This window comes from Delphinus delphis, chromosome 10, assembly GCF_949987515.2.
Source record: "Delphinus delphis chromosome 10, mDelDel1.2, whole genome shotgun sequence".
Lineage (NCBI taxonomy): Eukaryota > Metazoa > Chordata > Mammalia > Artiodactyla > Delphinidae > Delphinus > Delphinus delphis.
In genome coordinates, this window is record NC_082692.2 from 25400524 (window position 1) to 25414261 (window position 13738).

At 43.4% G+C, this 13738-nt stretch overlaps 1 protein-coding gene across 6 annotated transcripts; it reads right to left on the reverse strand.

Annotated features, from left to right (window-relative positions):
* Window positions 1–2839: 2839 nt before the first annotated feature.
* On the reverse strand, window positions 2840–13173 carry TMEM14A (transmembrane protein 14A). Of its 6 annotated transcripts, XM_060021667.1 has the most exons (6): window positions 13039–13160; window positions 10635–10779; window positions 8565–8649; window positions 6603–6704; window positions 4971–5058; window positions 2841–3470 (listed from the first exon to the last, which is right to left on the reverse strand). In XM_060021667.1, exons 3-6 carry the CDS (start codon window positions 8632–8634, stop codon window positions 3431–3433), a joined length of 300 nt encoding a protein of 99 aa, XP_059877650.1. In that variant the 5' UTR covers window positions 8635–8649; window positions 10635–10779; window positions 13039–13160; the 3' UTR covers window positions 2841–3430. The 6 variants fall into 6 exon arrangements, with proteins under 6 accessions (XP_059877648.1, XP_059877650.1, XP_059877652.1 ...); XM_060021669.1 differs by lacking the exon at window positions 10635–10779 and having other exon boundaries at window positions 13109–13165; XM_060021670.1 differs by lacking the exons at window positions 10635–10779; window positions 13039–13160 and adding an exon at window positions 12689–12886.
* Between the last annotated feature and the right edge of the window lie 565 nt (window positions 13174–13738).

Consider the following 13738-nt stretch of genomic DNA (forward strand, 5'->3'; position numbering starts at 1 on the left):
AGAGCAGCGTGTTCTAGGACAGCATCTCTATGGAACAAAGCAAACCTCACTTTATGTCATAAGCGGGACATAAAGACTTTCCATAAACCAGAAAATATATATTCAATATCCCTTAGATGGACACAGGAAAATGAACTGTGTACCAGGTTACTAGACTGACTTTCATAGAAAGGAATATCCGTAGTCTTTCTCTTAAATTACCCAAGAATTCACATTACTAAAACCCAATTTCCATGGACAACACGGAATGGAGGCATGATGCCAAGACAATTGGAGACAAAGTTCTAGAATATAGGCTGAGGATAAAAAAAAAATAAAGGCATGCACTTACTGGTCTACTTAATTCCTTTTATTCTTACACACTTTAAACAATGGATTATGCCCTTTAATTTTTTGACTTCAAAGGCACATTTGAAAGGTGTTTAGACAGTGCCCGCAGGGCTTGAAATCATTAAACCTGAATTCAGAAGGCTCATCTGGGTGGAGCATTGATCACACCCGTTCATCCCTAAAGCTGGAGTGAACACAGTTCCAAGTCTCATGATTCAGAAGTCACACCAGGGCCTTTAAAGCTTTAATACATTACGAATAACATCCGTTTTTGCTGAGCAATTAAAAATATTTTTTATGATGGGAAATTTCATACACTCACAAAAATAGAAAGAAGTGTATAAAAAGCCCTATGTACCCATCACCCAGCCACAGCAATTAGCAACAGAATGTCACTCACGTTGCCTCTGTATTTCTACCCACTCCCCCTCACAGCTGGGTTAATTTGAAGTAAATCCCAGTATCATATTATTTCATCCATAAATACTTTGACATGAGTCTCTAAAAGATAAAGATCCTTTGGGGAAAACATTCTATAATATTATTATACTTAAAAAATTAACAGTAATTCCTTATATAAATGTTCAGTCATGGTTCAAATACTCCTGATTGTATCACATTTAAAAAGAATAACTGCTATGTTAGAACGAGAAGCTAAAAAAGGTCTACACATTGCATTCATTTGAAGAATGAATTCATTCTCTTAAATCTCTTTAACCTATAGGCTCCCCCGCCTCTTTGATTTTCATGCAATTTACACATTTTCTTATAGAAATATAAAAGTAGAGAGTCATTTGAAATGTATTAATCACTTGAGCTGGAGAACAGTGCTTCTAAACTTGAATGTACATACAAATTCCCAGGGGTCTTAAAATACAGATTCTGGGGTAGCGCTCGAGTTGCTACAACCTCCCAGGTGATCTGTATGTTGCTGGTCTGGGGACCACTCTATGAAGAGCAAGCCTGTTGAGTTCCACATTATAAATACTGCTGATTTTGCTGATTACCTTCCTGAGGTGCTTCTCTGTTTCCTGTGTTTCCTGTAAGTTGATATCTAGAGGTTTGAATGAATTCCAGGTCAATTATTTTGGCAAGAATTCTTCATAGGTACTGCTGCATGCTTTCTATTGCTTCACACCAGGAGGACCATCATGTCTGATTGTCCCACATTTAGTGATGTTAAATATTTAGGGCAGTCAACCCCGATATTTCCACTACAGAGATCCCTATTCGTAGTTTTAGCAGCTATTGACATCATCATCATCCTGATGAACGGTTCTCAACACTGGCTACACAGTAGAATCAAGAGTCCTCTTTGAGATCAATTACATCAGAATCTCTGGGGTTAGGCCCAGGCAGAGTGTGTGTGTGTGTGTGTGTGTGTGTGTGCGCGCTTGCACACTCGTGTACCTGAATGTGCTTTAAACCCCTCACATGGTTCTAACAGGTATCATGTAAGGCTGAAAAACCATTGGCCTAGATCACTTTTTTTCATTCTGGTTTCCAAATGGTGATATTCTCAATCGATCCTTTTTTCTTCATTTATTTCGCTGAGCTCTTAATGTGTGGAAGCGCTGGCTTAGAAAATGAGCCAGGTAACAGGCTACAAAATAAATCAGCTCCCATTCATACCATGAAGACACTCCTCGTCCTCCCAAAGCCACCCCCTACCCTCCCCACAGCCCTCCTTGCTTTCAGGGACCCCCCTCCCCAGGTACCTCAAGCTGTCCAGAGCCTATCACTCCACCAGGTCTCCCCCATCATGCTCCATCAACCTCTCAAGGCTATCTTGGGGAGGTGGGGATGGGCTTCTAATTTCTATACTATTTTACCTTCTTCAAAATGAGCATGGGTTATGTTTCTAAAAAACATTTTCATTTTCAGAAGAAAAGGAAAATGTGAAAAGACCCACTTTTCCTAACTCTGCACTTTTGCTTTAAATCCCCATGAGTCATTGAAAATCCTCTTGATTGACGTCTTTGGGCTACAGATGCCAGCATTAAAATACAGAGATGACTGCAATTTGGAAAGTGAAAAACCTCAGCATCCCCTAATCTCACCCCATTTCACCAGTCAAGGCTTGTCCTGGAAGGAGGATGATCTGCAAGTAGATAAAAAGAGAAAAATCTGAAAACCTAAAATCTTGCCACCTGTCACAGGAGGAAAGCTGGTCAGAATCTTATTCTTCTATCTTCCTGGCTTCATCACTCTCATCCTCTTTCTCTATTTTAAAAATATATCAGTTATTTAGGGCTTCCCTGGTGGCACAGTCGTTGAGAGTCCACCTGCCAATGCAGGGGACACGGGTTCGTGCCCCGGTCCGGGAAGATCCCACATGCTGCGGAGCGGCTGGGCCCGTGAGCCATGGCCGCTGAGCCTAAGTGTCCGGAGCCTGTGCTCTGCAGCGGGAGAGGCCGCAGCAGTGAGAGGTCTGCGTACCGCAAAAAAAAAATAATAATAATAATTGAACACTTACATGTTAAAGATGATCTGAGTATACAGAGAGGACACTAAAATGAGAGAAACAGGTTTAAAACAGAAGTTCTTTTATTTGAATACTGAATACATTCTGTTGGTACAGAGTGTGCTAAGGATGAAGTATTTTAAAGAAAGAAAAAACACTGGTAGCAATACAATTAAAATGGAAAAAAAATAATTTAAAATATAACACAAATGACAAATAGATACATTAGCATTCTGTGAAGCCCACTTAGGGCATTCCATCATCTGTAGGTTGTAGTTTAATTTAAGCTTATTTCAGACATGAGTATTTGGAACTGTCAAAAAAAAAAACCCCAAACCAAAAAACACACAAAACCACATGACACAGCAAATCAAACAGTGTATCACGATTTATTAAATACCTTTAATGAAACCAGTACCTGACGATTAGAAAACAGTTAAACCATTTGTTTTAAAAAAAAAAAATCCCTCAAACCAGTGTCCATATTAGAGGTGACAGTGTTTCTTTTGCAGTTTCTACCATAAAATAAGACCACGGTGAACATTCCATATTGGAATTTATCTTTTCAATACAAAGAGTAGGCTCTGCCCGTTACAGCAGAATGACTCAAATTTAGTTTTCAGTTCCTGCGGATTCTCAGAGCAGCAGTAAGACAAGTCTCAGGATCATCATGAGGCTAGATTAAAACAAAAGATAGGCAAGGGGAGGGTGACTCAGGAGGTGTGAGACGGAAGGGCTGTGCGTTCACCTTACCCGTGTGGTACTAAACCCTGGCTCCCAGCGTTCTGCCCTGCTTCTACTCCCTGGGGCAGGGGTGATCTCACCATCCCTGGATCCCTGTACTTGAACTTCCAGATGCGACTGAATTAAAAGTGTTCACTGAATGAAGGAGAAAAATCAGAACTCACTGTTCTGAAAATCTGGGATGAACCTTCATGAGAGAAAGGTTTGGAAAGAAACACAAAACTTTCAAAAACTAGTAAAGGCAAGCAACTTGAAAAACTAATCAAGGGGTGATCTAGGGATGTCATAGTTACAATCTCAGCTTCTTTCCACGTTTAGGGTCTTGTCTTCTTGACCTATAAACCCTACTTCTGACCCCTTCCACCACCAAGTATCATTATTAGAACAGGGCTATCATTAGAAAGCAGTCCTTTATAATCACACTTTCATTCCCAAATCATAAACATTATATCCAGCCACACTAGAAAATTCTATTGAAAAATAGAAAGGAGAAAATTACCCATTGCATTACCACCTAGAGATTACTAACAATTTGAAATATTACTTCCTATCTTGTTTTTATATACCCAGACTTTTAAAAAATTGAGATCACGCTATATTTGCTTGTTTATTCTGTTTTCATTTCCTATTATGTCAATATTTTCTAATGACACTAAACAGTTTTTGAAAACATGACATGTAATGCTTGCTCAATATTCCATTAAGTGGACAAAACACCTATTGAACCATTTCCTTACTGGTGAATTTTCAAGCTGTTTCTAATTTTTCAATTCATCATGTTTTCCACTAGAAATAAACTTGCAATAAACATCAGCCTTTGTATACATCTCATTATTTCTTTGGAATAAATTCCAAAAAGTGAAAACGTACATCAAAGAAAATGAACATGTCGATAGCTGTCAACATATAAAGGCAGCTTCCAAAGAATTTAAAATGTTAAGTATAAATTTTTACTTGGTAATGTGCTTAATCTCATGGGCAGAATTACTGAGATTAAGAGAAACTTGAAGCTCCCTATTTATCTTTTTAAAAAATATTAAGTTTTCTCCTTTACAATTTCAAAGTAACTGCGACAGACTTTCACTTTGTCCAACTCTCTAACAGAGATTATCAGATTTAAATGAATACCTTTACTGTCTCAGACAGGTAAATCCTGAGAAAAAATGAGTCTGAATTTAATTCTTTATTCTGAAAAAGGTAACTGTGTACATGTGATCAGGTAGCACAGCAACGCTAAGTGTATTTGATAAAAATGTTCACTCGCACATAAATGTCAACGATTGAATGGATGATATTTTAAGGTTTTATAATCATGCTGATTGTAATACAAATTACTTTGACCTTTTAAGTTAAAACAACTGACTTTTGCCAAAAATTCAGCACTTCAAAATGACGGCAGAGGAAAGAATAGATCAAAATAAGTTTTTCTTACCTTAAACCTGCAACCAGCCCAGCTGGCATGATTTTCTTGGATCTCTTAAACCTCACCCCCATTATGGTGGCCAGGAAGAAAGCTGTAACTAAAAACCAAACCGGTGCGTGAACCAGCGTTTCAAACATGTTATCAGTGCTTGCTTGGGGAAAAAATGGATTTCATTTCAGCTTTCTAATATAACAACTATTATGTATTGGTACTGAGTTGCTATTTTCTTGAAAAGATAAAGTGCTCTATTAAAACACTTTACAAAATAGTTTATCAAAATAGTTTCTGAGGAAACAAGCACGTTAAAATCCATTCCTGAAATACCTTCAAAAGAAAAGGTCTTTTTCTAACTTAATTTCTATTTATAGAACACTCCTGGGAAGGTCAGGACTGTGTCTTATTCAAGTTTCCTTAGGAACACTAGGCAGTATACCTGGACCCACAAGAGACAGCCAAAAAATGTTTAGTTAGCTGAATGGAAGGAAAAGAATCAGTTTCTAAAGTAAATCTTTAAAGTAAGACCTGATTAATAAAATAATCCTAAGAAAAGGCTGACTGTTTTTATTTTATAGCATTCCATTTTGGAAATCTGATGCCGGAAGAGTACATAAAAACAGCCTAATAATATTAAATTCAGAAGCATTATACCAGCCTTTAGAAGCTAAACCAGCATGATGAGAGAAGCAGTTTTATGGAAGAGATTAGGGCACTGATGTCACAATTTAAGAACTTTCAAGGAAAAATCACTTGCTGATATAAAAAACATGACTGACAATAAACATACATTAACTATTTAAGTGCATATGCATAAAAAGCCCTATATATATATACATACATATATGTGTGTGTGTATATATATATATATATTTTGCTGATATATTTTTATCTTCTGACATAATGTCATTATTAAAAATATCCCTTGCTCCTATTTAAAATAAGGGGGAAAAATCCCACTTAATCTCTTCCTCTCCCTCAAACAAAGAACTGGTACAATTTGTCTTCCTTTGTAGTTTCTTCCACACCCACCAGGGCACTTTGAATAATCATCAAGTTAAACAGAGACCATTTCCTTGGTGTAGTTTTCCAAACCTTCCCTGTATTTGTCTTTCAACCCAGACAGAAGAAAGCCAAGCATCCTGGGACTTTAAACACACACAAGTTTTTTCCATTTTCCCTGTGGACATTCTCCTACTATAAGCTCAACAAGGGAAGAAGCTAAAAGAGTCAGCCTTGCTTTTCTAAATCTTAAGGCAAAGTGGGACCTAAAAGTTGTTTGTGAATTAAATAAAATAATGCAAGGCTGTCTCTTTTTAGATATTTTCACAGTAACATAAACTATGCTAATATGCATTTAGGAGCATTAGCAGAAAATCCAGACATAATTCCTTGCTTTTTCTAATTTTATTTTATTTTTCTAGTAACAAGTTTTATAGAAATATTCTTCTGAGTTGGAAGGCCTGGCAGCAACATCATTATTTTTGATCAGGTCTGTGTAGAAAGGAACAAGAACAGTGTTCTGTCTCTGCACATGCATATGCCCACCTGCCACATCACCAGTATCTTCCAGTACACCGAGGCTAGGTATCAAAAAATTATCCCCAAGCTTTGATTCTCCGTAACTGGGAAAAATGCCTTACTCACACAGGGACAATTTTACGTCTCGCTTGTCATTGGAGATGCGGTAAGCTCCACAGCCAGCCAAAAATCCAACGGAAAGACCAGCAATCAAAGACAGAACACCACCTGGTGAAAAAAAGTACGGGCTCAGAGAAAGAATCCCCAAATGAAAGGTATACCTTCATCACTCCACATGTGGAAAAATGCATTTCTTCCTGGGCACTGTAACTGGACAAAGCCAAGTTAGGTATCGGCTATCCATGGACAGTTTCTAAGACATGACTGCTTCATGGTGAACCCCAAATGTGAGGCAGAGGAACCCCAGGTACATAGCAATGGGAGGGGTAGGTATGGTGATAAAGCCTGCCTGTAGTATTGCCTCTGACAGTGACTGCATGGTCTTGGACAATTACCTGACTTGTTTACGCCCCTCTTTTATTCCCCCTGTTCTCCTTGCCTCCATTTTTTTACTGAGGTTGTGATGATAAAAATAAGATGAAATGATATTTTCAACTCATGGAGATAGAAAGGGGGGCCTATTCAAACCAAGCGATGGTCCTGTCCTGAATAATTAACAAACCTTCCAGCCTCAACACATCAGGACTCAGGGATGGACTGTGACCACAGAGTAACAGGAAGAACCTGGTCACTGACACAGCCAGGCAGCCACCAATCCAACCCCTCCCCCACCCAGCGCCCGCCCTGCTCAGCGCTGCCTGGGGCACTGTAATGGACACGAGCTCTGCAGGGTGCACGTGCCAGTGCCACTGTCACCAACACACACAGTCCCCACTTCCGGGCACTCAATCTATTTAGAATCTTATCGGATTGGAATCCCTAGGGTCAAGGCATCTCTGGGGTTTTTTGTTTTTTGTATTTTTTTAGATTCAAATTTATTTTTTATTTTTATTTTTTTATTGAAGTATAGTTGATTTACAGGGTTGTGTTAGTTTCCGGTGTACAGCAAAGTGATTCAGTTGTAAGGTATCTCTGTTTTTTAAACAGCTACAGGAAAGTCAGATTGCAGCAGGGTTAAGAACCACCCTTAAATTCAGATCGCAGCACCTCCCACACCAAAACACACAACCCATCCAGAACAAGAAGCCACATGCACTAGGTTGTAGTCTAATTCTACAGGCAACAAGTGAAGGAGGATGCCTGATAACGGAAGTAATCCTCTCCTCCCACACCCTCCAGCAGCCCCAACACACGCACGCACACGCACGCACACGCACGCACACACACACACACTCACACTCACTCTCTCTCTCTCTCTCTCCCCTTTTCTTACCCTTTGAAAAACCGCTAACAAAGGAAGTAACCCTGATAACTTGAAACTCGAGTCCCCCAAGGTCACCAATGTAACACTCTTCGAAATATAACTTCATTTAATGAATTTCTTAAAAATATAAGAAGCAAATATGAGACACCATGACTGCAAACGCTTTTACCTTAAAACAAAGCAAAATAGAAAACTTGATCTTTCATTGTTCTCCATGAAAATCCTTCAATTTATCAACTGGGGTTTTTTTTCCATCTTTGCACAGAGATGAAGAAACCACTTCAGATATGATATCTAAGTAATTTTCCTTTGCAACACACAGTATCAACATAATTCAGTTTTTTGACACTATGAGTATATAAACAAACCAAAAACCTCATTTGACAATGAGTAAGTAGCCCTGAAGAGGGTAAGTCAATTAATTATGCAATTGATATTAACAGGTAAAGGGAGACCCAGATGCCCAGGCTCTGGAATGACAGGCTCTGTCCACCCAGCCCCATGGAACCCCCATCCTTCCGAGAATCCCATCCACCATGTGTTTCTTAGCTTCTCGTCCTATTTACAGACCCTCAGACAATCCTAGCACAACCACCAACCTCCCACCAGGTCACTTATTAGCTTCTTGTCCTGCTTACAGACCCTCAGATGATCCTAGCACAATGACCAGCCTCTCTTTGATGAAAAATCTGGTTTGGGCTCACCTCTCCGCTTATATCCCAAAATGCTTCCGAATGTCACCAGGGCTGCATAACCAAAACCAATCAGGTCCATTGGCAAGGTTCAAGTCTAAAGCAAGGTGGAAGAGACATATTTTACAAGATAAGACTCTGGGGGAGCAAATGTGTATAAAAATGATATGCATTCCACAGAGTTACAGAAATGAATTTCTCTAACCTACTAAGAAAAGGGCAGCTAGATCTTCACTTCTCCCAGCACTCAGTCCCGCCACCCTCATCACTCTCAAGAACGCTCAGGGCGACACCTGAGGCTGATTCTCCTTCCTTATCTTCAAGACTTGCTGTTCCCTCAGCTGTGTACTCCCTTCCACTTCCCCATGAGGACTTCTGCTCTGGTTAGCCGGGTCTGCCATCTCCGCTTTGCACTCCCGTGCCTGGAATGTTCCCCCGCTCCCCCACCTCCATCCCCAGCCGCCCTCTACGCCCCATCTCCCTCTGAACCTGCTCCCCTTGTCAGCCACCCCACAAGCTCCTTAACCACTCCTACCTGCACCGTCCACCTGGTCTGCAGCATCTGCTCTTCTTCCTCTAAATTCCCTGATCTCAGCAACACCACCTTATAATTCTTTCTTTCGTATTTGTACAGATATTTGTCCCCCCTCCTCCTCACATCGAAAAACAAGAAAGGGGTAATGTGGACGTTTGCTTGTTGACTGAAACAAAGATTTCCTTTCTGTTTTTGTTTTTTTTTTTGGCTGAGCCATGTGACACGCAAGACCTTAGTTCCCTGACCAGGGATCAAACCCGTGCCCCCTGCACTGGGAGCGCTGATGGAGTCTAAACCACTGGACCACCAGGGAGTCCCCAAAGATTCCCTTTCAACATGTGCTTTGCACTAGCTTGGTTATGAGACAGCTCTCCTGTGGTGGCAGAGATGCCCACGCTTGGTCCATGGTAAACCATTAAAGGGTACAGTGCAGCCCTGGCACGAAGTTAACTGAGTGACCATGACATTCTGCACGCATCACAGCAGCAGCTGAAACATCCAGGGGCTGGAAGTTCTAAGAAGCTCCACTGAAATCCTGCCTGGGATTCTCTAAGATGTAGGAGAAAGTGTGCTAGCTACAGGCTGGAGACATGGGTTCTGGTCACTAGCGGCTGCTGGGCCCTGGACCACCCCCCATCCCTAAGAACAACTCCCCCAAAGTGAGGGAAATAGACAAGATAAGCTCTAAGGTTCTTGCAGCTTTTTAAATTCTAAGATTCCTGGTGGTGATTGCACATCTTAAGTTTTTTACATCTCTATTTCCTCCCTGGAGAAAGTAGTTCTTTGTATCTACAAGGAATGGTATATGAGAATTCTTTGTATTTTCACAATTTTCTCACTGCTGCCATTCAGGTTAACCTGGTCTTTAATTCTCTGTAGCAACTGGTAACAAACTGACCCAGAAGAATGGAAAAGGGGTCTTGAGTTGATCTCAGAGAGTAAGCTAGCACTTAACTGTGAGGAAAGGTCTGGGGAGGGAGCCCAGGGCACAGGAGGAGGTGATGGCACTGAAAAGGAGGCAATGATGGAAAATCCTCAATGTCTGTGGGACAAAGAATTAAAACAGGATAGTTGTCGATGCCCAAGAAGTTGTCCAGTGGGATTGAACATATAGGAAGGAAGGACCTGTGTTCAAAAACCATTTGTTGACTGAATGATGGATAAACAAATAATGAGGATGATGTTTCTGAGCAATCACCATGTGCCAGGCACCACCCTAAGGCCTTATATGTAACAACCCATTTAATTATCACCACAACCCTACGAGGTAAGTACTATCCCCATTATTATCCCCATTTTCCAGATGAGGTGACTGAAGCACAGAGAAGGCAAGCAGCAGCCCCGAGGTCACACAGCAAAACCAAGATTTCAGACTCAGAGAAGTCTCATTCCTAACCAGCAGTACCTCTGAAAACTGAGTTAGCTGCTGAAAGAATGAATGTGAAAGTGAGCCTGAGGTTCCTCAGAGTTCTGAATTCTGGATTAAGTAATTCTGCTTGGCCTCGGAGCTTAGCCCATGCTGCACCGTCTTCCACCTGGTGACCTACCATCTTCAGCCCTATGAGAGCCTCACGTCCAGTCCTACTTCCTGTCTTTCTCAAAGAGCTCATCACATTCCACAATGCATGCTTGGACTTCAGTAGCATGTGATGTTAGGCAAGTTCTTTAATCTCTGTACCTCAGTTTCTCCATCTGTAAAATAGGGATAATAAAAATATCTACCACACAGAGCTGTTGTGGTGATGAAATGAGTTAATGCTATAAGGCACTCAGAACCGTGCCTGGCACACAATGAACACCCAACAAATACCAACTGCTCACATAATGATTCCTCTCTTTCACACTTATATACATTTTTAAGCTTGACATAAACAAGGGCAATACTATTTCAGCACAGCGAGAAATCAACTGAGGTAGGGTGGATTCATGATGCTGGCATTCATAGACTCAAACCATAATAGTACAACCTGCACTTATACCAAATTCCATCAACGACTTTTTCTTGGGCGTCTTCTGTGTGCAGGCAGCAGGAAGGGATGGAAAGCCCCACTGATGGACACGGTCCTGGTATGCCAGGACTTCCAGTGCAGCACCATGGAGGCGGCAGCTGCGTGAGGGAGCCCTCAGGAGGAGAGGCACAGGCAACGCAACCAGGAGCTGCACCTACTGAGGCTTGGAGCCTAAAGGAAAATTCCTCCAGGAAGCAGGGACCCAGCTGAGGTCACGGGGAGGGCAGGAGTAAACCAAGGGAGGAGGGTGGCAAGGAAGCACATGTCCTAGGCAGAAGGGAGACATGTGCAAAGGCCTGGTGGCATGAGAAAGCATGGCATGGTTTCAAAACGGAGACAAGTGCAAGGGGTGTGAAAGTGCGGGGGGCTGGTGAGCAAGGGCCAGATCACCCCTGGAAGCCCTGTAAAGGGAGTCTGGTGAAGACAGGCTGGGAGGCAGTAAGCCAAGCAAGGGATGATGGTGGCCTGGCCTGGAGAAATGAGGGTGGAGCGAGGTGGACAGATGTGAGAGGTCAGGAGGTTGACTCAACAAGCCCAGGTGTGGGGAGGGAGCAGGGGGGATAAGCCTCTGGCTTGGACCACTAGGAAGAGGGGAGCCTTGATGCTGTTCCCTGAGACAGGGAACAATGGAACAGCAGCAGGTGTGTGGTGGGGGCAGGAGGGGGGTGCCCTGGAATGATGGAGCCCAACTTAAACATAATCAGTCTGAGATGCCCAACACACAGTCAGGAAGCACCCTTCCACAGAGATGTGAAGCTTATGAGAGAGATCACTCCTCATCAGGTAGTAATTGAGGGACCTAATTCTCTCCTTAAGTTAATCACCTGGGGTGGAAGGCTGGTTCTTCTCCCTCCTCCGAGTCCCCCAGTTCTTCCTCTGACCCTCTCTTGGGGCCCCATCCCTTCTACCTGGTGTAGACTTACTTCCCTTGAGCTGCTCTCTCCTCTGGGCCAGTCAAGCTCCTTGAGGACTAAGCTCAGGTTCAATTCATCTTGTCTTCCTCACAGCACCAAGCCCACTACCGAGCACTTAGGCAGGTGCTTAGTAAATGCCTGCTGAGTGAATGAGTAAGTGAACCAAAGGAATAACTTCTGCCTTAAGACATTACGTAACTGACCTACCCTCGGTATAGCTCTAGTGCCAGGAAAAAGCCCTTCCATCGCCTTAGTGAACTGAGTGTTGTTCTAAGGAGGCAAAATAAATCTATTCTCAATCCTTGTAAGAAGTTTCGTGCTTACAGCGAAAATTCAAACAAAAGGCAATCAGCTCTGGTGCTCCTTTTCCGTGGCAGGACCGTATGTCCTGCTCAGAATCACACAGGAAAGCCAGAGGCTGCGTTAACAAGGGCGGGTTGGGCGTGGGTACGAAGCATCACGTGTTCCCATCGCAAACGCTATGCCCAGCCCTTGGAAAGGCCAGAAAGCATCTTGGGTGCAATGCAGCAAAATGATTTACTGCACAACGCACAATACCAGATGAAGGGGCCCTGCCTTGCCCTTAGCCCTCCAAAATTTGGGGAAACCACTAACAGATTTCCCGTAAGCTATTATATAAAAAGCATTTTCACATGCTGAGTATCAATAATTACCTACCTTTGAACTCCTTGAGGCTCGAAAGACACATTTTCGAGTGAAGTCTGGATGGTGCTGGGAAGGTTTAAAACCCTGCCAAGCATTTCTAGATGGTCCAAGAGCCCCACCCTCTTCCCCATCTCTCCTTAGCTCTAGGAAGGTAGGAAGGAGAACAGGTGGGAGATTCAGGACCGCGGAAGGAAGAAACTCCAGCAATTCCCAGGAGGAGGAGAGAAGCGATTCCCCGGGAGAACAGACTCCACCCCCTGCAAAATCCTCCCAAGGTTCTCTGCGTCTTTAACTGCCTATTTCTGCACCGATGCATGAAAATTACGGGCAGGAAAGTCTCGATTGCGAGATGTACAGCTCACCTGCAGCCCCGAGCTGTCTCCGCGGCTGAAAAGAGCAAAGTCGGGAGCTAGGTGCGGGAAAACTTCGTACCTGGAGAAGGGAAGCTGACCCCGCCGCCTGCGCCTTCTACTCTGCGCGTTACCTCCCAGTACTGGGTGGGGCCGCTGATTCCGAGAGGCACCGCCCCCGCCTCCGCCCCTCGCGCGCGCATGCGCGGCACTCCTTCCACTGCAGCTCAGCCCTGTCCCGCCCACGCCCGCCGGGCGCCGTGGAGGTTAGTCGGCTCTACCACTTTCAGCGCCTGTACTGTAGCATCCCAGGCGGCGGCCACACCTGGTCACTCGCTCCGGACCCGGCCACTCGCTTCGGCGACCCGGCTTTTGGTCCTGGCCCTGATCCCGGGACTCGGGTCTGGTGCCTCCTGCCGGACGGACCTGGAGTGACATGCATTCGCAAGGAGTAGGCCTGGGTGTACCAGGGATTCCAGATGGCGAAAGATTTTTAACCGTTGAAGAAGTTCCTTCAATATTTAAGGGACGTTTGTGGGACCTCTCCAGCAACCCAGGCGTTTTACATACTCTCCACCAGATTGTCCCCATTTTCAGCGGAGGGAGGTAAGGTTCAGAGAGGCGAAGGGATTTCGTTGTCCACAGACTCAACTCCACAGGGTGCAAAGGCTAGAGCCCGAGTTTGTCTGGTTTCAAAGCCCGAGCACCCTTT